The 27,849-nt window shown below is 47.5% G+C and overlaps 1 protein-coding gene across 3 annotated transcripts; it reads right to left on the reverse strand.

Annotated features, from left to right (window-relative positions):
* Window positions 1–512: 512 nt before the first annotated feature.
* clmna (calmin a) lies at window positions 513–23,500 on the reverse strand. Of its 3 annotated transcripts, none has more exons than XM_037486426.2 (13): window positions 23,082–23,500; window positions 11,482–11,543; window positions 9,833–9,928; window positions 9,667–9,750; window positions 9,497–9,589; window positions 7,970–8,166; window positions 7,583–7,776; window positions 7,239–7,321; window positions 4,860–6,986; window positions 3,959–4,119; window positions 3,408–3,498; window positions 3,255–3,316; window positions 513–3,027 (listed from the first exon to the last, which is right to left on the reverse strand). In XM_037486426.2, the coding sequence occupies exons 1-13, from the start codon at window positions 23,164–23,166 to the stop codon at window positions 2,904–2,906; spliced, it is 3,459 nt and encodes a 1,152-aa protein (XP_037342323.2). In that variant the 5' UTR covers window positions 23,167–23,500; the 3' UTR covers window positions 513–2,903. The 3 variants fall into 3 exon arrangements, with proteins under 3 accessions (XP_037342323.2, XP_037342322.2, XP_037342324.2); XM_037486425.2 differs by having other exon boundaries at window positions 3,959–4,122; XM_037486427.2 differs by lacking the exon at window positions 23,082–23,500 and adding an exon at window positions 20,683–21,205 and having other exon boundaries at window positions 3,959–4,122.
* Window positions 23,501–27,849: the final 4,349 nt, after the last annotated feature.

The raw sequence follows: 27,849 nt of genomic DNA on the forward strand, positions 1-27,849 counted from the left end.
CGTGGTCGATCTCACGTCTCCGCGCCAGCGCAGTAACGCCAGAGATGAAACAGGAAAAAGGTGCCTGTGCTTCCTCACACTCTGTAGGCTGTCCCTCACTTACTCAGCCCCTACATCACTGCTAATCTAGGACTTGTCCAATACGTGTTCATGCTAATAGGAACCCTGTGAGAGAGTTCCCACAGGGTTTAAGTACACGGCCCCGGGCTCATCAGGCTGTGAGACTGAGGCAAAGTGGGGCCTTTTCTTCTGGATTAATGAAAGAGAACAAAAAGCTTGATCGAGCTTAGAATGATGTTGTCCCCACCAGCCCCCTATTTCCAATTGCACCGTTATTTCAGTATTCCTTCCTGTAAAAACATTGATACGGGGGCGGCTTGCAGCTGACAGCGCAAACTGACCTTTTTTACTAAGCGTTTCCTTACCCGTAACACTCCTATAGGAATAGCTCAACTTTAAACCTTCCCCAGATGAATCTGTCAGTTCCCCTAAATTCAAAGCATTCACAGACCAAGGGTTTGAGACACGTCTTTAATCGCAGCCGACTGGTGCTGATGAAACAATTACAATGACTCAGGCTCCAATACAAAAGCTAATGTGCATGCTAGGTTCGTCCTCTTGGTGGTTTGGTGGTGGTGGGGGGGATCTGGTCCTGTGTCCATGGTCACTGGAGACACAAACACACACACACACACACACACACACAGTCCACTGCGTCCTTAACCCGCCCTCTCAAGACCTATCCCAGACTCAGAGGGACTGCCCCAGTGGTTGGGGACATTTCTTTTATAAAGGCACCGGACACGTGTGGCGGGCGCCAGCGTGTGGAGATGTGATTCATTTGTAGTAAAAGAGGCTGGAACCGTGGGGGCCTCGATCGGACCCTCAGTCTGACCTTCATTGGTGGAAGGACACAACAAAGGAGACGTATCATGGAAACGTCTCCCAGTGCTTGTACATTTGCACGTGGGTATGCTGAGGATAATTCTGTACACGTGACATCCATTGCAGTCTGTCCATCCCAGGAGAGGGATCCTTCCTCTGACGTTCTCCCTAAGGTTTCTTCCCTTTTTCCCCATGGAAGGGTTTTCATATATTGGGGAGATTTTCCTGTGCCGATGTGGAGGTTTCGGGACAGAGGATGTTGCATGTGTACAGACTGTAAAGCCCTTTGAGGCAAATTTGTACTTGTAAAAATGCAGAAAAAACAACTTCATGTTTGCAAGTCGGTCTCTCAGAAGGTACTTCTACATACTTATTTGGCAAAAGAACATTTAAAAAAATGTAATTTGAACTTTTTTAGTGAGGAACTATTTTTTATAAACACAGATGACAGGTAGGAAACTGTTCATACTCACAATAGCAAAGCTAATGCATCATTTTATTAACATTCTCACTCAGTACCTTTCCAAAAGCACTGTACTTGTCACATTTGGAGGTACTTCATGGTATTCCACAGATCGGGCCAATTGGGACATTTTGTATGGTGTATGCTGGTGATCAATAGAAGGGGATTGGGACACAGCTTTAAGGTTAAAGTGCAACAACACGTCCAGCACTCACACAGGAGACGGGGCGGCGATGCAGGGTGCTATGACCCGGTGTGTGTGGGTGGAGGAGCTGAGGGTGGATGAAGGATGCACACTCTGTCATTGTGCTGCATTACAGACAATGTTCAAAAATAGCATATATAGAAAGATATTTCATCGTAAAGCATTCTGTTCACAAGCAAGGCTCAATCACATACAACATTTCTTTATCATAAAACTTTAAAAATCCATTATAAGACACAAAATATAACAAATACATATTCTGCTCGACTATTATACAATATAGAGCCACTGGGGTGAAGCTTTAGTACAAGATCTACTTTGTGTTAAAAACAGGTTGTCCCTTAATGGGTTTGTGGCGTGTTGTGTACTTTGTTTGTTCGCACTGATACTTTATTAAGCTTATACATTTCTCCAATGCATATCTCTTATACATGTCTCCACTGCATATCTCTTATACATATCTCTAATGTATATAGCTAATGTATATCTCTGATGTATATCTCCAATGCATATCTTTGGCAGTTTGGATTCTTTTTCACAATGTGCAACGAATCAAAATCCCTCTTCGTCAGTTAACTTTATCACATAATGTATTCTTATTTTTTTAGCTGCTTCAGCTCAGCTATCCCCTTCAGCTTAAAGCACTTTTACTTTTAAATGGCTATTCAGGCAAGCAGTGCAAATCCAGAAATCCATAGTGTGTATATATCTATCTATCTACAAATCAGAGTGTGCTGTACAGTCATGTGAGTTCTGTCGGCTTTGCACAGCAGTAAATTACAAATCAGGGTTCCACAATTCGACATTTGGACCAAAACAACAATGTTATGAGAAGTTCTAATGTTAAAGTCTTAACTTTATGAGTAAATGGTCAATATCTGGACATTTAAGGAGGAAACCTTAGAAGGAAAACGTATCTCTTCTGGTCTTTGGATAGCTATAACTAAAATGATATTGTTTGTTTATATTTGAATAAATATAAAATGTAATTACACAAAAAATGTTTTACATTTACTTGAACAGCACTGACTTCTCAAAACCTTAGACTGATTAAATAAAAGCCCAGTTCCTAATAATACAAGTTTTTCTTTTGATGTGACTTTAAAAAAATAAGTTTACACGGTTTTGATTTAAACTTTGATTTAAAATATTACTTTTTTTCTCCAAATTGTAAAACGATATTGTTGAGAAGTTATGACTTTTTATCCTGTAAAATGTTTCCCGAGCAGCGGCCCCAAAACATGGTGATACCGACATCTCTGTGTGTGTGTGTGTGTGTGTGTGTGTGTGTGTGTGTTTTGGTGGTTCTGATCAGGTTTTCCCTTTGTAACGGCGTGTGTGTGTTGGTGTTCAGGGCTCCAGGTTGAGCAGCAGGCTGGGCAGTGTCTTCAGGTCCATCTGTGGCAGCAGCCAGAAGCAGTAGAGCAGCAGCCAGAGCAGCAGCAGCACGTAGAGCTCCCAGCTGTCACTGCACCTACACACAGCAGCACAACCCCTTAGAGTCCTTTGGTTCGTTCATGTTTGTTACAAGAACACACACTGCATGTACAGTTCTGACAGAGGCCATTCAAGTGTGACACCCTGTCTCCTTTCAGATCCATGTATCTAATGTTGTACATATGAACTGCCAAGGAAAATCCTCCCCAGTTTGATCAAAGCTAAATTGCAAAACGGTTTGATGTTGTGCACCCAAGTTCTTACCCGGAGTCGGAGTCGCCGCTGTCGTCTCTCCTGCTCGCTGCAGTCACAGCCGGCTGATTGTCCTGTGAGTCGTTAAGCACACCCCAGAGAAACACTCACTATTCAGTATCACACAGGACATCCATCCAAAAGGAAACGGAGAGTCAAACCAACCGTGGACTCGGCGAGGCGAGCGCCCTTCCTGTGACGGAGGACTGGAGGGATGTGGCTTTCATCCGGTCTGATGGAACCGTCACTGTCTCTCCTGTAAAGACAAGCTCCATCAGGCTGGGTCTGCACCACAGACAGCCGACTGAGACTTTTACAATATGCAAAGCATGGAACCAAATGAGGAGAACCAGTTGAGCCAATCAACAGGAGCAAAGCCGTGCTGAGGGCTTAATGATAGTAACTACACACAGGCCATTACGTCTGACCTATCAGAACTTTGATTCCCCTGTTGAACATGAACATAATCACACTCTATTGATTAATGAAACCACATTAATGTCCCCCCCTTGCTCCAGTGGGCCGTCTCGCAACCCTCATAAGGCCCGTCTTCATTCCCATCACCGGCCCACATACATCACGTAGTTCAGTACATTTAAGGAAATATCCGAGCCAGGTCACACGAGCCTCATCCATTGCCATAACACTGCTTTCCCCCCCCGGGTCCACTGTGTTTCTCAGTGTACCAGGGAGCAGACTAAGAATAGAAGGCCTACCTCACAGGCTCTGTGTTTTCCCTGGCACAGCCTGAGGTCCTGAGATCACTGCCGTCAGCTGGAGCATCATCACCCCAGACTCCTCCTATCGTCTCCCCGGGCAACACGCACAGTTCCGGGGATTTTGATGCCGTGTCAGTCTCCCGGTAGGTCTTGGGGATCTGCTGGCAGGGGCGGAACAGGCGATGGGAAGGAAGACACTTTAACAACTGCTGGTTGCCAGAGGTCGGCAACAATTAGTACGTTTATAGGCACAACATATTCCTTATTCCAAAAATGGGCCGTACTGCTGTTACGCTGTCTGCATGAATATCCCATATTCCAAAGTTATATTATTATTAACGTAACTGGGGAAGTGGGGGGTTGTTGTAGGTCTTCTACCTTGTAAACAAAAATGCAACTTTGCAAAAAGAAATTAAAAACATTAAATTTGTTTGAATAAATAATTAAAAATCCCAGTGAACATCAGCATGAGTTCATCCCAGTGACCAGCCAGTATGCATGGAAAATGTCAGTGGGACAATGTCACATTACTTCATGTTTGGGCAGTTGGACACACACACACACACACACACACACACACACACACACACAGGAGTCACAGGAGCACCGTATTACATGGAGTTAAGCCTGATACCAAGAAGTGTGACACTGTACAGTTACATTTCAATCCTAAATCAAAGAGTTATTTTAACTCTACTAAGCGTTGCAAATGAATCTGATCATGACACTGGATGATGACTCCAGCTGTTTCGTACAATTGACTCTGCGAGAGTTTACAGTGTGATTTCAACTCTGCACTTCAACACTTTAGCCGAACACCAGACAATTAACTCTAAGGATTTTGCTGTGTAGATATTCCCACCACTAACCACAAACAGCTGGATGAACACACATTCACCTCGTCATTCTCTGGGGTCCAATCCACTCCGTGGCTGAAGTCCTCATCCAGCAGGCTGAGGGGCTGATCAGGTGGAGTCTCCGAAGCAGGAGCTGGCTTGAGGGCAGATACACTCAGAACCGAAGGCCAACTCTGCATTTCAGCATCTGGTGGCTCTAGAAACATGGGCTCCTCTTTGTCAGGGTAGAACAGATCCATGGGTTCAACGGGGTCACCGACTACCCCCTCTGGGGCAGGACTTTGATCAAAGTCGCTATAAAACAAGCCTTTGTCTCTGTACAGACAACCTGGTCCAAAGGTACCATTTGGTTTTGGGTTCACGGCATCCGGTGTGTTCTGCTCAGTGGTGGCGGTGTCTTTGCTGGAAGAGGTGTACTTGTGTCCATCCGGGTGATCGGGGGAATCCACTTCCTGCTCAGCAGCCACAGGTTGAGATGTGGCTTCGGAAGAACAAGTCTGACAAGTCAATTCACATTCACTTATGGTCATTTTATCTCTTGTGTCGGACTCGTCAATAACTGGATCCAGGGACCGACTGGTGCCGTGTTCATCCAAAGGTTTGCTTTCCATGCCCCTTGTTTGTTCTGAAGCTTTTGGTTGTTCACTTTCTGTTACCGGACGTGATGGAATCTCCACATTGGACTCGAGGGTGAATTTGTGTGGATTTTGGGGGCAGTCGACATCCGTGTCAGTACCTTCTGCATGATGCACCTCATCTTGCCAAGCAGGATGTTGTCTTTCTGGGTCACATATTTCCTCTGGGTTCTGCTCTTCTGGCTCACTTGAAATAGAGATCAGAGGAACATCTATGCCAGCACTTGGGTCCAGACTTGTTTCTGGAGCTCTGTCTTTGTTGGTTGGACCTGTATTTGGTAAAGTCAATGGACTAAAGTTTTCTAGAGGATCTAGGTCTTCTCTTAGAACTCCTTCACTTGCTTCCTCTTGTGTTTCTCCAACACCATCAACCCTTTTATTTTCTTCTCTCTCCTGACATTCAGTTTCCACTTGAAGTTCCTCAGAGTTACCGCTTTCTTTCAGACCTACACTTTGACCAGCAGTTCGTCCTTCGTGGTCCCTTACACCCTCAACGAAGTCCACAGCTCTCTCTTCAACAGTGTTTCTCTTGGGTTGCGACTGGTTAGAATGATCAGTTTCATGGAGTTTTTCCACACCGGAGTCCCTCAGTTCCTCAGCATTGCAGAGTCCTAAAGAGGTCTCCGGCTCCCTGCTCTGACTCGTACCCTCTATTGTCTGTTCACTCTGTTCTTCTTCTGCCGTCTCAGCCTTGCTATGATCGGGTACCTTTTCCACAGGCATGTCCTGGTTGGACTTCTCAAGGTGCACCTCTTTCTCTTTCACTACTTCCGGTTGCTTTGTGTCAAAGTGCCCTTGGCTTTTCTCCCTGGCGCTTTCCAATGAGCTCAGTGAGCAAATTCCTTCATCTATATACGACTCGGAAATGGACTCCTCCTCAGGCGCCCTTTCTTCCATGGATAGGTCGCATCCTTCATCAAGATTAGTGACCTCCACAGGAGTGGCACGGTACACATCCCAGGCTGTTCCACTGTCGCACAAAGAACCGTCACTTTGGCTTTCACAAAACCTCTCCTGCATCCCCACCCCAAACTCGCTCTCCACCCAGGAGTCCGGGGAGCTTATGGCCGAGTCGCCAATCAATGACTCGGTGGTGACGGACTCGGTGGTGACGGACTCGGTGGTGACGGACTCGGTGGTGACGGACTCGGGCACCGACGAGCCTGTGGGTGAGTTAGCGTAAGACAACTGTGGGGAGTTACAAGTTGAGTTGGTTAAGACCTCACTGGCAGATTCTTGGGGGTTTTCGGCCACACTGCTTGAGATGTGGGGCGAATCTGCCAAGAGATCTTCACTGGACCAGGAGCGAGCTGCAGCAGTCCTGAAGGGGGGTGACATGGCACTCCGGTCCTCGGACACTGAGGAAATTAGGATTTTGGGTGGCTGCTGGGTACAGACCCTTTGGAACATGTGGGACCTCTCCTTCACTCTGCTTTGCTGGATACTATTCCTTATGTGGTTGGAGTCCTTCTCGCGGAAGTGGAGTCGGCCCATGGAGACACTTCGTTCAATCAGCGGGACGGGCTCCTCCGGCTGAGAGAAACACACAAATGTATCTGTGCTCACAATCAGAGATTATCATCAATGCTCTGGAAAGGCTTCCACACACTGGGGCTTATTGGATAAATAACATTGAAACGTAGACTGCTCAACTTGATATTTTTGTCAAGATTAAAAAGGGAAAAAGCTAAAAAGTAAAAAACAATAGTTGGAGAAAACGTATTGCGACTCAATCACAGGAACAAAAGTCTTCTGTGTGTAAAGACAGTAGGAAGGAATTGGTACCTCCTCTCTGCCAGGGAAGTGCTCCAGGAACTGTGACACATATGTCATGATGGATTGTTCATCTGGTGCATTGATGGTCACATCTGACAATGGGAGCATAAATATTGAATAATTAACACTGAGGCATTATTCACATTATACAAACATGCTACGTAAGCAAACAGTTGGAAGAAATCTTGCAACATAGAACAGTGCAGACAGTTTTACATGGGTATATTATTTCAGCATCCACATGGGGCAAACACCACTTTGCTGCTTGATGCAAAACATGACTGATCAAGTGTTATCAACCAAGAACCATGGCTATGGCTACACATCTGGTGAGATAGTTATTTTCTTGTTACCCTCAGGCTCTAGTAGGCGTGGGATACCCAGGCTGTAGTGGGCTATCCTGAAGCTGTCCTCCAGATTGTCCTTGGCGTTCCTCAGCAGTGCCTTCCTCATGTCCACCAAGCTGGGGTCAATGGACTTGATGACAGCCAGGAAGGCCAGACCACTTGTCCAGCTCTTCCCAAAGTCCTTCACTGCCACACTGTACCTATGAAGATACATATCGAGTGGTCGGGGTCATTCCAGAAAGACCATCAATCTAAACCACGCTTGTCCCTTCTTATTGTTTTGCTTGCGGTCAATTGGTAATTACCATGTATACAATACTAACAATTTCTGAAATGTGTTGATATTGCTATGATATTGGATTTTATTTATTAAAGACAGCAGATTGCACCCACTTGCGTGTTCGCTTCTGCACCCACTGCAGCAGTTTTTTGATGGCTTTGCTGTGTTCTCGCATGGCGGTGGACGCCGGCTGTCTCTCGCCCGACGGCGTGCTGCAGCAAGACGTGTCGGAGTCAGAGCTGGTGGGGATGGACGATAGGCTGGAGGAGGAGGGGAACTGGCTCCTGATGTTCCCAGTGAGCTCCTTAATCTGGGAGGAGACAGTGAGCTGGATTATATTCCCCTTGTTCCTGCAGCAGATTATTTAGCCAGGTGCTTCATGCTGACAGAGTGCTGTACATAGTTTGGAGTGTGCCCAGAAACAATCCCAGGTATGCAATACAACATGTTCTGATTCAAGATTCTTGGAGAAGATAACAAACAGGTAAAAGCCTTGTTCAATAACATGAACTGTTAGACCATGGTTACCACGGAAACACGGATACACAGTGCAATCAGTTCAACCGATGACCGGAGATACGCAAGAATCAAAGGCCTGAAAAGATTGAGAGGATCAGTTCGGTGCTGAATCTCGGCGATTTCCTGGTCCCGCTTAGTCTTTGTAAACACTGACGTAAGGACTTCAAGAGAAGCTTAACAGACATCTTTCCAAAAAACATGAACACGTTTTCTCATGAAAGATATTTATATCTTTCCACGTCAGCAGGTTGAGTCTTACAATCTGCAACCTTTCCTGTCTCTGAAGGGGAACCAGTCCAATTCTATTGTATTTTATTAGCACCGGCCAATTAATTACATTATGTAATGCGCTGCATCCCATAGTAAAAAGTAGTGGATTGCACTGATTTATGCAAACAAGTACGGTGCTTTTTAGTATGAATGTAATCAAATTAAATAAAAAACCAAAGCTCTCTGTCACAGCCAGGGCATTCCAGTTTTATCTGAAGTGTAGATAACCAGTTACCCTCCAAGATCAGAACAGTCAGGTTAACATTCATACATCCGTTTTCTTTTCTTCAGGGCAGGCAGCAGCATTAACCTGCTTTTATCAAGGAGCATAAACAGTGCATCGATCCATCAATAATGTAGCTTTCTATGTTCAGTGGCATGTCCCTGTTAAGAGTGAAATGGTCCAGCTCTAAGGACACATCTGGGACTTTTTAGTTTGTGCAATCCATGTTTTGTACTGGATCAATGAAAGATAACAACTTGGATTCCCACAACTCACTGTCTGAATGAGATGAAAATAAAAAAATGTAAGGTACGAGTTTGCATTTTTTGGTTTCTGTTCCTGCTTTGATTGGACACACTCCAAAATAGATAAGCGCAAAGTAAACACAACACTCCACGTTCAGTCACGTTTCAGTTCAGGTAGAGCGACTACACTTTGATCAGTCCTTTTATTGAACCCATTTAAATGATTTTGTACACATCACCACGTCCAAGAAGATGAGTGTCCCTTTGACAGCTACATAGAGTGGAGTGCTTCCAGAGCGGGTGGGCCGTCTGTGGAGATAAGTGCTTCCTCAGGGGGTCCTCAGGGGGCACGGGGACCATTACATGGGATCGACTGGGATTACCTGGAAGAAGAGGATGATGTTCCAGATGAGTCCCAAGATGATGGAGGAGTTTCCATCGGCGACGTCGGCGGCGTCGATGCTGACGAGCTTCACCTGGGGACACGCGTGCGTAGTGTCAGCCAACGGGCAGGAGGTGGACATGTCCTCACGCTAACCCTGCCAGTACTCACGTTTCGCTCCTCCAGGAAAGACAGGACCTTGGCAATGTTGTTGAGTCGGAAGATGCGATGGGTGGACCTCTTAAACTTGTGGAGCTGGAGGATTGTTAAGAATGAAAAAAGAATGATTGAACAATATGAAAACTACCGACCGACACTCGGTGGCTTTCACACTGACCATCTTGCAGCCGGAGAGTTCTTCCAGCAGGGCCATGAGGATGTGTCCATCCTGTATGTCCAGGAAAAGGTCTTGGACCTCTATGGGCGGGTCACACTGAAAATGGAGGAAAAATGGGAGCGTTGGAGCAACAACAAAAGCAAATTGACAACAGAAATGTATCTTATGAACATTGAAGAATCATGATTTTTCCTAAATGTAAGGATTGGATGTTTTTTTTGGGAAACCTGATTAATAATTAAACGTTTCTTTAGTGAAAGCCCTTGTGAGAATATTATTGTGAGCATTATTCACAGCATTGGATACCCCGACGCACCATGCACTGGCAAAGGTTGTGACAACATGACATTTCAATATACTGTATAACCCCAATATAAACAAAACTGTAAATGGAACCAAGAGGCTTCTTAGGACACACTGTCAAAGTGTGTGGTCCAACAACGTGGTCCAAACACACCCTGGAGCTTTAAAAAGGGAGAATATGTGAACGTCCAATCAGTGCTCCTGGTTCATGACGTCCTCCGAAGTGACACATTCTTCAGGTGCAAACATCCGTTGTACTACCTGCATCCAGCGCCTTGCTTTCATCCGACAGAGACTCTCTCGGTAGGGTGAGCTGTAGTTTGGGTAAATTATGCAGCTTCTCAGGACCAGGAATGCAGAGGAATGCTCTTTCAGGGTCAACACTGCGTGCACTTAGCAGTTCATTGGAGCATTTACCAACAACAGGGACTGGACAGCTGCCAATTCGTCCCTTTACTTTTACACACAAACTGTAAACAGCAGTGTGTAACAATAAGGGTTGCGTTTATGTTTAATCCCAACACATCACCACCACACGGTGCACATCTCTCTTCCTTTACTGGCTTGTTTGGGACTGGTGTGTGTGGGTGCAACAGAAGACAAATGTATGATTGTTCATTAGTGGGTCAGAGATTTGATGCGGGGCCAAACAATGAGTAAGAGAAGAGAAGCTCATTGTGAGAGGGGGAAAAACAAAAGACTCTTGGCTCACCCAAACTCACCCCTGTGGATGGGAGGTCACATGATGCCCCGCTGATTGCCGTGGCTACATGTACAGGTGTTCAGTGGCAACTTTAAAGCATTGCTTGGATGTCAGAGGGCAGGCATTGCATGTGTTAGCGTTTTTCTCCTATATTACACACATGAGTAAATGTATTTATCATTTTATAATTGACTCTTTTGACAAAAAGATGTTTAAACAACGGTGCCGTTATTTGTTCACTTTCTATTTCCCTGTTTATCCAGACGCTTTCGTTGACAGGAGTCTCCTTGGGTCCCTGGGAGCATTTCTCCCGTCTGGGGCCCAAAGCCCCGGGAGGTGGAGGAGGGGCCCCTCATCCAGCCAGCCATTGTTCCCATTCAGCCGCTAGCTGGGTGGTTTGGGGAGCAAGACGACCACCCTGGGCCAGTTAGACCGGCAACATTTCTACCGTAGTCTCAGATTTAAAGCCTGAGGAAAGTGTGGGCCCAGGCAGTTCCACACGAGAGGCTGCAGCTTATGTACACCATGCAGTCTGTGGTGAAGACTGAGCTACCTTCTCCCTCTCCCTGCACCAAGGCTCTCATTACCAAGTGTGGAGACCATGATTTAGACTTCGCTGGGCAGCAACAAGCTGTCAACAAACCTTTTCTAAATGTAGGTTCATCCATCGGGTGAAGGTCCTCTTCTGAACCAGCTCTCTCTCCACTGCAACAAAAGACAGAAAAGAACAATTCAGTCACCAGGAAGCTGAAGGACTCAGAGAGTCCTGAGGGAGCACCACGCTGTAGTGTTGTTCTACTTTAAACATTGAAGAACCTGAACGCCACAGCGATTAGTCCTCTACATACAACCCTATACGTGTTACTACATGGGGCACATCTGGTATGTGGGCCATGATGTGGGGGAAATCACAACAGATGGAACCTTACAAAGCTGCTTGTCCTTCATACAGGGCGGTGGGGGCAGCGGGGGAGGGTGGGGAGCAGGGTCAACCTACCAACATCAGGCGACAGACCGGAACACCCTGGATTGTTCGCCAGCCAGTCGCAGGCTGACTCAGAGACACACACACAAACACACACACACACACACACACACACAAGCAATTTACAGTCACCGATTGACCCAACCTCCAGAGCACGTCTTTGGGCTGTGGGAGGGATCCGGATAGAACCACACAGACCCTGAAGCTCAAACTATACAAGGGTCCATTAAGGGTTGCCATCAGAAACTGGACTCTGCAGATGTGCAATGGTGACAACGAAACATCTGGATCCCTTTAATCCATGGAAGCTGCAACACTGGCGACTGCTGCAAAAGTTGCAAAAGCGTCAAGCACAAGCCAAGCTTAGCAGAAGCTCACGTGTAATTGGTTGATAGTTCAACATGTCTTCGTGGTGATGGGCCTACCGGGTGCCACCAGAATAAAGGTCAGTACACATCTATTGTTCAGGAGTTCTTGGACATCATATTTGTGTGTTTACTGAAGGAGCTTTAGATCGCTCATGAGGAAACATATGAAGGGGAACGGCGACCGGAGACCTCTGGAAAGGTTACCATGGCAGCAAAGTGAGCTGTTATTCATCTTTATGGCGAGCACGGCTCACTGGAGGCACTGGGGCCAACTCTGCATCGCACACACACACACACGCACACACACACGTTCGTACGTCACGGGTAAGGAGCGCTTTGGCTGAGGTGATGAAATCGATTGACTGTAGCAAACACAGACACAGGAGAAGAGAGAAAGTACTGGGGGCGGGGGGGCATTGGCAGTTGTACAGCAGTGGCATTTGGAGGAACCAGCTCCTGATTACTTGCTGGGGCTTTAGTGAATGTGTCAGATGGAGTGGAATGGAGCGAGAGGCGGAGCCACGAAGGCAGACGAGCAGGTTCAGGGACAGTGCGGTCGCTACAAGCGTTGTTGTAACGCGTCCATGGACGCAGGCTTCCATGGACCACGGTGGTGTGAAGCCAAATGATTAAAGGACTTGGCTCTGATTGGAAACACGTACACTACAGTCTCATTACGAATGGGGAAATGCAACTGCATTTTTGTCAAATGGCAACAGGTCCCCCAGCATTCATCAGATTCCTCCTGAGCGCTGTCGAGAGGTTCAAAGTACGATTTCTCTCTCCCCTTCAGGTGTAAAAGGTATTTCATCTACTTGCAATTGACTTTGGATTTGATGAAATTATTTCAAACCCCAAACTCACACTGCACAGCAAAACCAGCAGAACCAACAAGTGTAAGGATTTAGCTGTGCATACTTCAGTAAAGCCAAAAATGTTATTCTCCCTGAACTTGGAAATCGGTTTGATCTTCATATATTCATGATGTATTAGCAGCTGACGTTTCTTAGATGGTGGCACTAGTGGCAACCTCAAGGATTAATCCATTGGAGAAAATGAGCTGAAGTGCCTTTTCATCAGCAACATTTTAGGTGAATGAAACATATTTGTGACCAGAACAGGTGATCAGCAGGGAGGTGAAGAAGGGAAGCAACTCTTTCCTCGGCCACATGCATAAAGTGACCCACCACAGCTGACCTTATGTCCCGTTCATAATGACACATTCCAGCAAGCGTCTCCACGGTGACCTCATCTTTCATAAAACCACTGAGCAGTGCTTCCACAGAAACCAGAGCCTCGCTTTGGATAGTACACCTGGAAAAATGACCTCAGCCTTCCCTCACTGCTCATTCTGGGCTTCTTTTAAAGTCACGGACGGCTTTGTTTTACAAGTCTACTTCCATCGCTGTTTCAATTACACACAAAATGGGCTCAGTGTGTTGTGGGGAATTGCAGCTTGGCAAAAGAAGAAAACAAACAAAGCGCCTGCCTGGGCTGCAGTGGGTCCGTGTTTGTTATTTCACAGACATACGGTAGAAAAAAGAAGCCCGGGGAAAGACTTGATCATTTATTAATGACTTGGGAGTTTGGTTCTGTGTACTCTATGTGTGTGTCAGCATGTATATGCCACCGGGGTGCAGGCTCAGGGAAATCCAACCAGTCAACATTGGTTTTGGACGTCATAGTTTTATGCACATGGAACACATTTTATGGACAGAATCAGTGAACATAAGAGCTCAGGTCTAGGTGAGCGTCGGTAACGACCGCTCACCATGGGGGCGCACGGCCAGCTGATTAGGGGCGGGGTCAGGTAGTACCAGCCAACCAGACGTGGGTGATGTTACCGTAAACCAATTGCATCAGACTGTTCTCTCTCTTTGCTGTCAGTTGTCATTTCAGCGCGCACCAAAGGCGACCCGCCACCACCCCTGACACCTCCAATCTACAGCAGAACCTGGCACGTCAGGAAATTGGAGCAACTTATTCTCTACCACCACCAGTGTCTGGACTCCCAAGGGGGGGGGATATAGCTCGGCTCAGCATCCCGGCCCCTGTTCTACCCTACAGCAGGATGGAGTCCAAGCCCCAAACACATTGCAATAGCAATATTCATGCATGTTATAATAAAGCAGTGTTCAAACTTCAAGTCTCTCCGGATTGAAATACAATTAGGTGGCACTTAGCTCTGAAGGCTATAAATGAACACAAGCCTACAAAAGAAACTGCACGGCCAATGAGTGTCTCTTTTGTGGCGTCTGTGTCTCTTTGCTTTGTGGATTCCAACCAAAGCACACAAGTCAATTGTGCTGTAGTCGCTCAGGGGGAGGATCAATACATATCAGACACACACAGTGCGCATTGTCTTCAATGGGGCTCCTGAAGGCTGTACTTACAAATGTTGCTGAGTTTGTTCGGGACTTTAAACAAATCAGGCCTGGCGGAAAGCCTGCAGTGAGGAACACCACATCATAATGTTTTTTTTTTTTAGGGTGAAGTTAGGTTTAGGTCAAGGTATGGTTAGGTCTAGGCTTACATTAAGTTTAGGGTAAAGATAGGTAAGGTTGGGTCATGGTTAAGTTAGGATTGCGTGTGGATTAGGTTAAAATGAGAGCAAAGTTAGGTTTAGGTAAAGCAAGGCTAGGTTTAGTTGTAGGTCTAGGTTAGGTCAATTTAATGTCTCAAAACACAACTTTATGTGTGTTTTTACATTTGCTGGCCATTTCCTACATGAATGTCAAATAAAAGTCACTTCAATGATCAATTCTTGATGCAACAGTACAAGATTCCTGAGGTGCCCCAATACGGTTGCTGTCCTTTTTAAAAAAAGGGTAGAAAGCCGACTGCAGGTCTAGACTGTGTGTGACGACACACTGGGCTGCCTGAGCCACTTGGTGAAGAACTGGATCGGAACCATTCAGAGTAAAACCAAACAAATGCGAGGCAAACACAATGGCAACTATGGTAACCACTACAAACCACAGTAAAGATACACAAGCTGGGTACAGAGCTGTTCCACACGTTAGGGCGGCTGTTCACAAGCCTGGTTTCCACGGGGTCCCATTTTTACCAGCCCGGCTATTTGTGGAGCCATTTGGTTGCTACTGGAAACTAACAGAGAAGTTGAAGACACTCTAATTGCTGAAACAAAGCGACTTGACACATCACCAGGCTTCGAAATAAATACCACAGTATCAGTTGGGCAACAATAAAAAAACATCATTAATCATCATTAATGATGAACATTAATCATCGTTATGTGGACTTGACAGCTAAACAGTTCACAAAAGTACAACATACAGTATATGGTACATTTAAAACAATCGAGTCTTATTTCAGGATGTCAACATCATATCTATATATTGCCCAGCCCTGTTGACACGGCTAGGCACACAGGAACTCGTTTAATCTGGTATTTGACCTAAAACAAGAAACCGGCATCATGTCTGGACTAGTGCCTCAGACACACAGTCATCCCAATGCTCCGTCCTTTAAATCGCCTCTTTGTAGTGGCTCAACAGGACCGTCTTATGTCCCTATGATCTCGTCAACATGTTTGTGTAACCACTGGTCAATGGCCAGAGACGGCTGCTTGTCCTCGCGTCATCGCCCACCACCGCCGAATATGACCTGCGAATATCCGATATTTAAGGGCATCTCCATGTTTCAACACATTAACCTGCAAGGTAACGCTGCGTGAGGAAGGCCATTACAAGCATTGGGAGCAGTCTGCTGCTGTGAAGCACCCTGGGGAGAAACTTGGGCTTCCGTGCCTCACTCAAGAAGACCTGGACAGGAGGAGTGGGGGCTTGAGCTGCAACCTGATGCACAGCCCCCCCCCCCCCCCCCCCCCCTCCCCCCCTTCTCTAGGTAGGACCCCGAACCCGAACATTAGTCCCAGCCAACGGTCAGTTAAGCTCCTCCCTCCATACCAACATCTGGATCTTCTGGATCTCAGATGATGTCATGGCCTCTACATCAATGCGTTTGAGCAGCCTATGGTTAAGAGCTGGGGTGGATAAAGTGTGGGGGTTAGTGAGGGCTCAACACGGAGACGTTCTGAGATCCTTGTCTGCAGAAACACAAATCCAAAATGGCTTTGTGATCCCTCAGATCAAATCAGAGACGGCCTTTGACAAAGCTCCCGTCCAAATTGTTTAACGGTAGTGAGAGCTCGACGCTACACGCCACGGGCATCAAACGTCCACATTCCGGCAGATTACCCCAACCCCGGCTACGGTTTAACTGGTCAGCTCGCACAACACCTGAGGGGACGGAGTCAGGCTCAAAGGTAAAAGGAGCTCTTTAAATGGCAGCTGGCCCTGGGGGGGGGAGGAGGTCCAGGACAGAGCGTATATCACCAGCTTAGGTTAAAAATGAAAAGCAATCTGGTGGGTGAGTGTTTTTCTGTGGAGTGAAGCCCCCCCCCCCCCCACCCCAGGGTCCATGGGTCAACCTGAGAGCTGGTGTGGCACATGGCTCTCTGTCTGTTAACCCTCGAAGGGCAGCTCTGCCGTTAATACGCATCAAATATGAGAAACAATCACAAGATGAAATTGCAGAAAGTACAAATTAAGAAGTAAATGAATTAGCCTCTTGGTCTTGGGTGCGATCATCATGGAGAGACTATTAATCACACTACAACCATTTTTTTCAAGAAATGCATTTGATATAGCAAATGTAGCACACTATGAATTTATTCTCTAAATAACACATTTTAATATTGTAATGGTGAAATGCGTTTTCCTAACATTGTAAATCTTGTTGCAGAAAAACATAATTTAACCCTGTGTTTAAATGAATAGCTGTAGCACTGCAACAAAAAGGTATAAAGAAACATAACATTAAAAAGGAAAAATGTTGATCAAAAGGTGGCTAAATACATATAAATATTCCAAAATACAGAATGTTTGAGAGCCTTAATTATGTCCATACAATACATAGATACAGTCAAAGTGTGCACCCCCCTGTGTTAAAACAAAACCTACACCCGCCCACCACCGGAAGCTTTGTGTCCCCGTCTCATAAAGCCCGAGGCTCGGTGAGAGAAGCACTTCTCTGAGCACATCCAAGGTTTCTTCTCTGGTATCGGCAGATTTAAAGTACTCTAAACTAAACTGGATATCGCTAAATATATATATACACCCCGAGCCTTTAAACCCCTCCAGTGTTCCCCCATTAATAGCTTTGGGGTTGATTCTATGTTTGCTATCTGGCACTTAGTCACCTCCTGTGTGTTTGCTCACTACTTACATAGATTAACGTCCTGAATGTTCCTGTCAGTCCATGTGGTGCCTCCCTGGCCACCCTGCTGTATTTGAATTAGATTACTCACTATGAAATCAAACACACACACACACACACACACACACACACACACAGTTAAAGACTAATGAGACCGAACTGCTCCCTGGTTCCCATCTAGGAGGCAGCATACCAGGAGGAGACTGAATTATCCACGTTCTACCCAATGAAAGATTCTGCTCAACGATGTGAAAATGACCACAATAAATTCACTCATTCAACCATCCAGTCGCAGCACGAACGAGGCAAATCATGGAGTGACGCCTGCTGTGAGAGTACAGAGGAGACTTAGTGGTCAACATACTGTATATCCCTTCCACTGATGCTTAATCGCCTCCTCCACTGAAACCAGGTGCTTAGTCATCATGTAGCCAGTCAGCCCACACCTCCACACACCTCCACCTAAGACGCACGGTACCTCCACTCGGAGGAGGGATGTTATATAACCTGAATAATGTATTCAGAAACATACGATGGAGTTGCAGACAGAGCTACTTTTGCAGCTGCTGGTTTCCATTCATTTAACCCTTTGTTTCAAAAGACAAATAAAGAGCCTGGAGCACGTTCACGTCAGTTTTATAAAAGAGACAGAAGCAGCTTTATGAGTTTCAATTTCCTAACAAACTCACTCGCACCTTGTCAGATTCGGTCATTCTGCACTTTAAAAACATGGAGCTCCAACTTCCCCTCCAGCGTTGGTCTACTGGTTAAATGCATACAACATCCCCTTTAACAAAAAAATGCAAAGTTTTTAGGGTAAGCTTCAGGAAACAGAACTAGTTGGTTTTAGGATAAGATATTAGTTTGCATTAATAAAAGCTTACATACTACATTATGTAACGGCAGCTATATAAGACCGGAAAAAAATGAGTCAAATAAGTCGCTGTTTACCTCAAATGGGAAACACTAGGTAGCAGCGAACCAAAAGTGCAGCAGAGGCTGTAGCGTGGTCTTTAGCGTGCGCTAGCGTGTGTACATGTTGAAATAAAAAGGCAATCTGTGACACAGAGGAACTGAGTGATGGGACTGTTGGGGTCCTGATGTTGTGTGTGTGAAGAAGAGAGAATACATCTTGATAAAACTATACTGAAGTAATCAGGCATCACATGAGACATAAAGGGGGGAAATGTAAAAATGAATCCTGTAAGCTGTATTCGACCTCTTACTGTGAGTTTTCCCAACGGCAGCCTCCTGAGAGAACTTCTGACAGACTGTGTCTCTGTACTGAAACACGAATGGAGAGGAAACCAGGCTACTTTGGATAAGCAAATGAAGGCTCCATGGAAAGCAGGAAACAACAAAACGTCTGCAGGGCTTTGCATTGAAGTATTTCAATTGTTCTTTGTACAGAATCAGGAATAAGGAACATTTATTGCCAAACTATGTTAGACATACAAGGAATTTGAGATGGCGGTGCATAAAATTGGACAGTAAGACAATGGACAACAAGACCTAATACAGGGAAAATGACATTTATTTATGTAAATCTACAGTATAAAAAATAATAATATAAAGTAGAGGAATATAAAAAGTGCACAGGCAAACGGATAACCATACCATTACATTACATGTTATTTAGCTGACGCTTTTATCCAAAGCGACTTAGATTGCATTATAACTCGTGCATTACATTTTTGCCTGGGGAGCAATTAGGGGTACATGGGGCAGCCGGGATTTGAACCACCATCAGTGGGGGACCTGGGGTATGTTAGTTTGGCGGGGAGGTCTTACGTCTCGATAGACCTCAGCCTCCTGCCGGATGGAAGGGGCACAAACAGTTCATGTCCAGGGTGAGAGGGGTCAGCTACAATCTTTCTGGCCCGCTTCAAAGACCTGGAAGTGAACAAGTCCTGGAGAGACAGCAGATTGCAGCCAATCACCCTCTCTGCAGAGCGGATGACACGCTGCAACCTGCCCTTGTCCTTGGCTGTGGCTGCAGCGTACCACACAGTGATGGAGGAGCAGAGGATGGACTCGGTGATGGCCGTGTAGAAGTGTACCATCATTGTCTTTGTCAGGTTGAATTTCTTCAGCTGCCTCAGAAGGAACATCCTCTGCTGGACCTTCTTGGTCCCACTTGACCCACTTTAGGTCCTGGGTGATGATGGAGCCCAGGAAACGGAAAGAATCCACAGTGGTGACGAGGGAGTCACACAGGGTGAGGGGGGGAAGGTGGGGCTGCATTCTTCCTGAAATCCACGACCATCTCCACTGTTTTCAGAGCGTTGACATCCAGGTCGTTCTGGCTGCACCACAACACTAGGCGGACTCATCCTCATGTAGTCCGCAAACTTTAAGAGCTTGACGAACTGGTGACTGAAGTTGTAGCTGTTGGTGTACAAAATGTATGTACAGTTTGTACATCTTTGTAGAATCAAATTCATAACACCTAACACCTATTCCGTCTTTAACTAGTGGTTAGTGCAGTTGTCTCATCTTCATCTAGCACCCCTGGTTGGGAGAGATTTTGTCTGAACGGTTAACTGGTATAAGATCTCCTTATGGTATGAAATTCTCACATACCGTTCATACCATTCAAGAGGGAAGCTGTGTCTGTTTGGAGGGTTTTTGGTTTTGGTAAATCCAACGTAAGTTACGTTAGATCAGAAAACAAGTTATTGCAAATTCTGTCGAGCCTCTGGCAGCAGCCACAACAAGCTAACAGGCTAGCAAGCTAACTCGCCTTGCCCACGGAGGCCACAGCACAGGAGAGAAATCCACCATCTGTTACCAAAGACAAACACCTGTCCAGAGAGCAAAAAGTCCCATCCCGCCCCTTACCTGCCCCCAAAAGTCGGGTCCTGTAAGGGTTCATGTTTGTCCTTTTTAGTCCTCTTTTGTGAGGATTCCTGATTCCTCTTCTTTCTTTTGCTCCTTATATACTATAAAAGGTAGATTATAATATGACCCATGAGTTTTTGGAAACAGTTTAAAATCAAGACCACAAAAATTGGAGGCTTCAAAAATTATACTCTTTCAGTAAAAAACTGTCCAAGCCCATGCCAAGACATTTTTTGGCCAATCAGAATTTAGTTTGTTATACTATGATGCCACTGCTTTATAAATTGGCAGAACATCAGTAATGTCCCAGTTACAACATCTCCTGTGTAGACACATGCCACAAAGAAACAGAATACTTGAGCGGGCTATATACACACACACACACACACACACACTGACACCCACCCACCTGTAAAAGCAGGAGCATGAGGGAGCAGTCCCTCCCCCGGTTGTTGATGTGCGTGTACTGGCACAGAGCCGGAGGAACATGTTCACAGATTCACTCGAAATAATCCAACCTCAGCGTCAAGGTTTGAGACCCGTTTGTTGCCCACTGATCCAAACACACATTTCACATAAGTTGTGATGCACTGATACCGATTTTCGGACATGCAACTAGAAATTGATGAACAGCAAAAGAAGAAGCACGGGACTATAACTGTATTTCTCATTCCACTGTTCTAAGCAACCTGCTCAGTGGGTGGTTGTGTGTGGGAGTGGGCACGAGTGTGTGTGTGTGTGTGGGAGAAACAGACTGCGCTGTGTGGGAAGCACGATGATGTTCAGAGACTCCAGCGCTGTGATGCAGGGGGAGCAGCTCTCCTCTTTCATCCCCAGTTATGTAACCGCCATTGTTTCAAAGCACTCGCTGCTCCTCCGGCTTAACGGAGTCATCAGACAGCTCGGGCCCGTCCGCCGCTGTCGGACCATAAGCAGGGAGACTTCTTTCCCCCCAGGTGGCCGGGGCGGGAACGCGCTCATGCAGCCGACGCGCAGAGAGAGAATGTGCAGCAAACCACGCCCGTGTAGCTCAGTGATCCCGCACCGACCATCTTCTGTGTCACAGCGGATGTCCATTGACGGGGGACGGCAGTGCAGAGAAGGTGCCCGAGTGCATTAACAGTATCCCATACGGAGCCCACTCCCACCCCTGGAGCTTGGGTGTCTTCTTTCCCAAACCAAGGTATCAAACAGCACCGTCAAGAGAGGCCTCAAAGGGCTCATGCAGACAGGACCAAGACCCTTCTCAACTACCGTGGCTCGGATATTTAAAAAGGAGACTAAAGCCACCTTTCCAGTAACTATTGTATTTGCATGTGGAGCGGCACGTTTTCCCCCCCGATGGTCTTTGCTTTGGCTGAAACAAAGTTAGATCATGGAAACCCCTCTGCTGTCCTTTCTTTAAACTAACCATTTGGGATCAACTGGGTTAAAGCTTTACAAAGCCTTTGTTCACCACACTCATTAAATCAATTACTTCCACTCTGAGGAGCAATTATTGTTAGTGTGCCCCTCTAATCTCTCACCGTGTACTCCAGTCACACAGCAGAGCAGCTCGTCTAGGAGTGGTTTATTGGAAAGGTTGGCCTGTACCTTGGTGTCCCAGAGCGGCCTGCAACGTGTGGAACAATAGGCTTTTAATTATACTCCTTTTCCTGAGGACTTTGGTTTATTAACAGCAATACACTGTATTTCTCAATTTATGAAATACGTTCAACTTTCAATAGTCATTCAACACATTTGGAGGAATGAAGGAAAACTTTCTATTTTAAAAAAGGGGAGAACTTGTCTTATGACAACTGCTTGGCAAATTGTTTGTATCTGCAAAGCGCTGCGAGACGTGGTCCAGGGTTCAGTTTGGAATATTAAATATCTACTGATGTAACTCGCTTCTCTGGGCTCATTGGCCTGTTTTGGGCTCTCGCTTGTGTGAGAACTCCCAGCTGAAGCCAATGTGACATCATACTACATATTTATATCTATGTATGAGGTGCATGAAGGCGTTTCACTGATCCTGTCGGTTCCGTCAGCAGCATGAGAGGCCGGGACCTCCAGCTGTGAGCAACGACACAAAGACGTCAAGGAAGCAATGTTGGAAATGTCTTCTTATCAAAGTACAAGACCGATCTCTTCATGTAGTGCTGCTGTAGTGCCCCCCCCATTTACTTCAATTCATCAGGACTTCCTCATTTCTGTCGAGGAATAACAGTTTTCACATACAAATGGTCGTCATCCACAAACATCTATCTGTCAGATACAAAGACTAGAAAGACGCTAACATTGGGACAGACATAAATGACGATGTGATGGGAAGCAGCTCCTGAGACATAAATGATCCACCATGGGGCTCACAGACATCAGTCCACTGGACATTCTTTGAAGAGAGCCTGAATGCAACAGGCTTCTGTTGTCATGTTTGCTCAACAAGGCTCTTGGTTTGTTGTGGTAAATTATGTTGTTTTTTTCTTGTTTGGAAGGTTTTTTTTGTAGATTTCAGGATGGTTTCAGTGAGTTTTTTATTTATTTCAGATCTCTTTGCTTTGTTGTGTATTCTTTTCCCTCCACTGGACCTGCTTTCGCTTGGACATCTTTGCCCTCCTTATAATCCACAAATCAAAGCAACCTATCCCGGTCGAAGTTTGTAAAATACTTGGACCCCGACCACCTCGTCACCACGCTGCACGGAGCCACAGCAACAAGGAGTAAAAAGCTTCCAAACACCGGCCCGAGCAAGGTCCGCACACCGGGGAGCAGCGGCTCTTCGCCCGCCCCGAGGAACGCGCGCACCGCGGGGGGAGCGCTTCCTACCTTGCAGGTTCTGCACTCGGATGTCGCTGATCTGTCCGATGAACTCCTCCCGCTCGAACCAGTCCTCCCACTCGTGTCCAGCCATCTGAGGCCGCGGAGAGTTGCTGCGTGGATCCCGGGCAGGAACACTGAGAGAGCTCCCCGGCCGGAGGAGGAGCAGGAGGAGGAGAAGCTGCTGCAGTCTATTGTCCGGCCGTCCGACCGACAGCCACGCGAGCCCGGAGAACTTGCAGAGGCCGATGGTCCACGCGGGGTGGGGGGTGGGTCTCAGTCAGTGGCGGGACGGAGCTGCTGATCACTGCGGCTTTTTCTCTCCGTCACATCGCGAAGGTGGAGCGGTGGAGCTCCGCGAGGAAAGCCCGGGGGGAGGAGCGGAAGGAGCGGCAACACCTGGTTGGTGTTTCCGAGGTGGGATGGAGCCGATCCAGAGCCCCCCCCCCCTCTCTCTCTCTCTCTCTCTCTCTCTCTCAATTGAATTCCAGAGGCATCCATGGAAACATCCACTTTCAGTGTCGAGTAAAGGCAAAAACATAAATTAAAAAAATAAAAATAAAAATCTAACGACACAGAGCAGTGTAGCATTGCAACAAGGTAACCAACCATATGAATAAAAAATAAAAGAGGTTTAAGTTAAAAAAGCAAACAGAAAAGTTGGGATGAGGCTCTTAAAGGGACAGTGTGCTGCAACAAGGGGGATCTATAAGCAGACCCCCCCCCCCCCCCCCCCCCCCCCCCCCGCTCCTTGTGCAGAAATGGAACATAATAATAAATAACTAAACTACCAGTATAACTAAATGAACAGTGATAACGTCTTTGGGCTGCTGTGTTTTCATCTACATCTGGACTATTGGTTTCTGGAGAACGCTGCCCTAAAGGTGGTGTTTGGGCGTAGCTGCACTGCTCTTTAAACCCTCCCAGATCTACTTGTTTATTCAAAGCCTGCAGATGATTGGTCAATACTACAAACTGCGACGCTTCTGATGCTAAAAGCTCGGTTTACAGAGATGGTCTTCTTCAATAAGGACAAAAAGATTCTAGAGAGACATTCACATTTTCATGTTACCTGAAGGCCAACCGTTTCCTTTATTGTATTTCCAGTAGGAGCCAAAGTGCTTTTTCATCAAATATGATATGTGACTTTGATTCATCTAGCGATCATCCATGAAGTCCCATCCGATCACAAAAGCTTTCTGAATCATACACATGTTTGGGTTGACAATGATTGAATGCTACACAAGTAGAACAACTCCTTAGCATGTGCAGGCTGGATGACATGGCAACGCGTCATTATCTCCTGCAGAGCCACTGTGGCTCAGCATTTATCTGGTTTCATTGGTGCAAACGTCCCTTCCTGTGAAGAGTCAGGATGCGTCTGGTCTCTGTCCCACACAGGAAATGAGACTCATATTAGCGAGGCGTGTGGATGCACTTTGGACAGACAAGATTCAGTGCACAGGGTGATTCGGGGTGATTTTAGTTCATCTTTCCCCACATTAAAACTGCAGACCAAGGCTGAATAGTTCTTCATTAGACACATGTGTCTAAGGTGTGCAGCACCCACATCTAGATTGCTTAAGGTGTCACGTTCCTCTGATGGAACCCAAACGCAGACCAGACCAGATGGGTTTGAGGTGAAAACAAAGAGTCTTTATTGACACAGTGCAGGAGTAGACCAACGTGTAGAATGGCGAGTCCAGGTGAGGTGGTGGGGTGGAGGCGTCCCCGTGGCCAGGTGCGGTTGACGGCTTTCCCAGGTGCAGAACTAGAAAACAGGACAAAAGACAAGTTAGTGTTCCTCAAGGGGATTCTCGGGATCTCAGTAAGTAGCGGTGGTAGCGAATGCAGGCACACGTACTACTTCGTCTAACAATCCGGCAGGGACTGGATGTCGGTCTCAGCTTAACTAGGGTGGCTAATCGTGATCAGGTGTGTTGGCTTGATTGGCCGCAGGCCTGGAACTCTCCGCCTTTCCACGTTGCTTGGCAACCATGAAAAACAACATGGAAACATGCTCAGGGAGCTGGGGTCGTGACAGTACCCCCCCTCCGACGGACGCCCCCGGGCGGACCACCCGGTGCACCGGGGTGGCGTTGGTGGAACAGCCGCAGCAGGTCAGCGTCCAGGATGTGACGCCGCGGAACCCAGCACCTTGCTTCTGGACCATAGCCCCTCCAGTCCACAAGGTACTGGAAACCCCGCCCTCGTCGCCGGGAGTCCATGATGCGTCGCACCGTGTAGGCAGGACCTCCGTCAATCGTCCGAGGGGGAGGAGGCCGAGAGGGAGTGGGTAGCAGGGGACTGAGCAGGACCGGCTTGATGCGGGATACATGAAAAGCAGGATGTACCTTGAGGGATTTGGGAAGCCTCAGCCGGACAACTGCCGGGTTGATGACCCTCTCTACTTTGAACGGACCAATATACTTGGGGTTCAGCTTCTTGGATTCAGTTCGCAGTGGAAGGTCCCGGGTGGCCAACCAGACCTTGTCCCCCACCTTATAGTGGGGTGCGGGGGAACGGCGACGGTTGGCCTGGGCCTGGTACTGACCAGAAGCTCTCAAGAGGGCTGCCCTGGCCTGGTGCCATGTCCGGTGGCAGCGCCGGAAATGAGCCTGGACCGAGGGAACCGCAATCTCCTTCTCCTGCGAGGGGAACAACGGGGGTTGATAGCCGTATAGGCATTGAAAGGGCGACATACCTGTGGCGGCGGTAGGGAGCGTGTTGTGGGCATACTCAGCCCAAGGCAGGCGGGAGGACCAAGTGGTGGGGTTAGAAGAGACCAGGCATCGCAGTGTTGCCTCCATCTTCTGGTTGGCCCTCTCCGCTTGGCCGTTGGACTGGGGGTGGAATCCGGAGGAGAGACTGGCAGTGGCGCCGATGGCAGTGCAGAATGCTTTCCATACCGCCGATGTGAATTGGGGACCTCGGTCGGATACAATGTCCCTCGGCAGACCGTGGATCCTAAATACCTCCTTGACCAGGATAGCAGCAGTCTCTGTAGCTGAAGGTAGTTTTGGGAGGGGCACGAAGTGTGCAAATTTGCTGAATCTATCAACTACGGTTAGAACAACTGTGTTACCTTCAGACAGGGGAAGACCGGTTACAAAATCCAGAGCCAGGTGGGACCAGGGCCGCCTGGGAATTGGTAGAGGGTGAAGTAGTCCTGCACTGGGTCGATTTGTTCCCTTATTCCGTGCACAGACTGGACAGGCAGCGACAAACCCCTGAGTGTCCTTTCCCATGGCTGGCCACCAGAAGCGTCTGCGCAACAGCGCCATGGTACGGGCCACGCCTGGATGGCAAGCAATCCTCGAGGCGTGTGCCCACTGGAGTACCGCCGATCGAAGGGGTTCGGGCACAAACAAACGACCCGGTGGGCCATTACCTGGACCAGGTTGGCTCCGAAGGGCGGTCTTTACCTCCTCTTCGATCCTCCAGACTACTGCCCCCACCACGAGGCTCCGGGGTAGGATGGTCTCCGTCCTGGCCCTTGTCTCCTCGGTCCTCGCGAATACCCGGGACAGCGCGTCCGCCTTGCCATTCCGGGAGCCTGGTCGATACGTGAGGGAAAAGTTAAAGCGACCAAAAAATAAGGCCCACCTGGCTTGACGAGAGTTGAGACGTTTGGCCGATTGTACGTATGCAAGATTCTTGTGGTCGGTCCAGACGATAAATGGTTGTTCCGCTCCCTCAAGCCAATGGCGCCACTCCTCCAAGGCAAGCTTGACGGCGAGTAGTTCTCTGTTCCCCACGTCGTAGTTTCTCTCTGCTGGGGAAAGACGACGAGAGAGAAAAGCACACGGGTGGAGCTTACCATCGGCAGAGCTACGTTGGGACAGGATGGCGCCTACGCCAACCTCAGAAGCATCCACCTCCACCACGAACTGATGTTTGGGGTCCGGCTGTGTGAGAATGGGTGCCGTGGTGAACCGGTGCTTTAGGTCCCGGAATGCTCTGTCCGCCTCCGGGCTCCAGCAGAAGGGCCTGGCACTGGACGTCAGGGCTGTCAACTGGGCGGCAACCCGGCTGTAGTCGCGGATAAACCGGCGGTAGAAATTTGCAAACCCCAGGAACCTTTGGAGTTGCAATCTGGTAACAGGCTGAGGCCAGTCCAGAACCGCCCTCACTTTCTCGGGATCCATCCTCACTTGTCCCTCCGAAATGATGTATCCAAGGAATGATGTTGTGTGGGCGTGGAAGTCGCACTTCTCCGCTTTAACAAAGAGGCGATTCTCCAAAAGGCGTTGAAGGACCTGCTGGACATGCTGGGTGTGGATACTGTAGTTCTCCGAGAAGACCAGTATGTCATCCAGGTAGACAAATACAAAACGCCCAATCATGTCGCTAAGTACCTCGTTTATCATCCTCTGGAATACTGCAGGAGCGTTAGTAAGGCCGAATGGCATGACTAGGTACTCGAAATGGCCCATGGGGGTGTTGAACCCAGTCAGCCATTCGTCCCCCTCTCTTATTCGGATGAGGTGATAAGGGTTGCGGAGATCAAGCTTTGTAAACACTGAAGCGCCCTGCAGGGAGTCAAAGGCAGAGTTCATCAAGGGCAGCGGGTACTTGTTCTTGATTGTTATATTATTCAAACCCCGGTAATCAATACAAGGCCGAAGGGACCCATCCTTTTTACCCACAAAGAAGAATCCAGCCCCTAGGGGGGAAGATGAGTGACGAATTAGGCCCGCTGCCAGGGCATCCCTGATGTAGGTCTCCATGGCCTCGCGCTCCGGTCGGGAGATGCTATAGAGGCGTCCCTTGGGGA

The sequence above is a fragment of the Pungitius pungitius genome, chromosome 14 (assembly GCF_949316345.1).
Source record: "Pungitius pungitius chromosome 14, fPunPun2.1, whole genome shotgun sequence".
NCBI classification, from domain to species: Eukaryota; Metazoa; Chordata; class Actinopteri; order Perciformes; family Gasterosteidae; genus Pungitius; species Pungitius pungitius.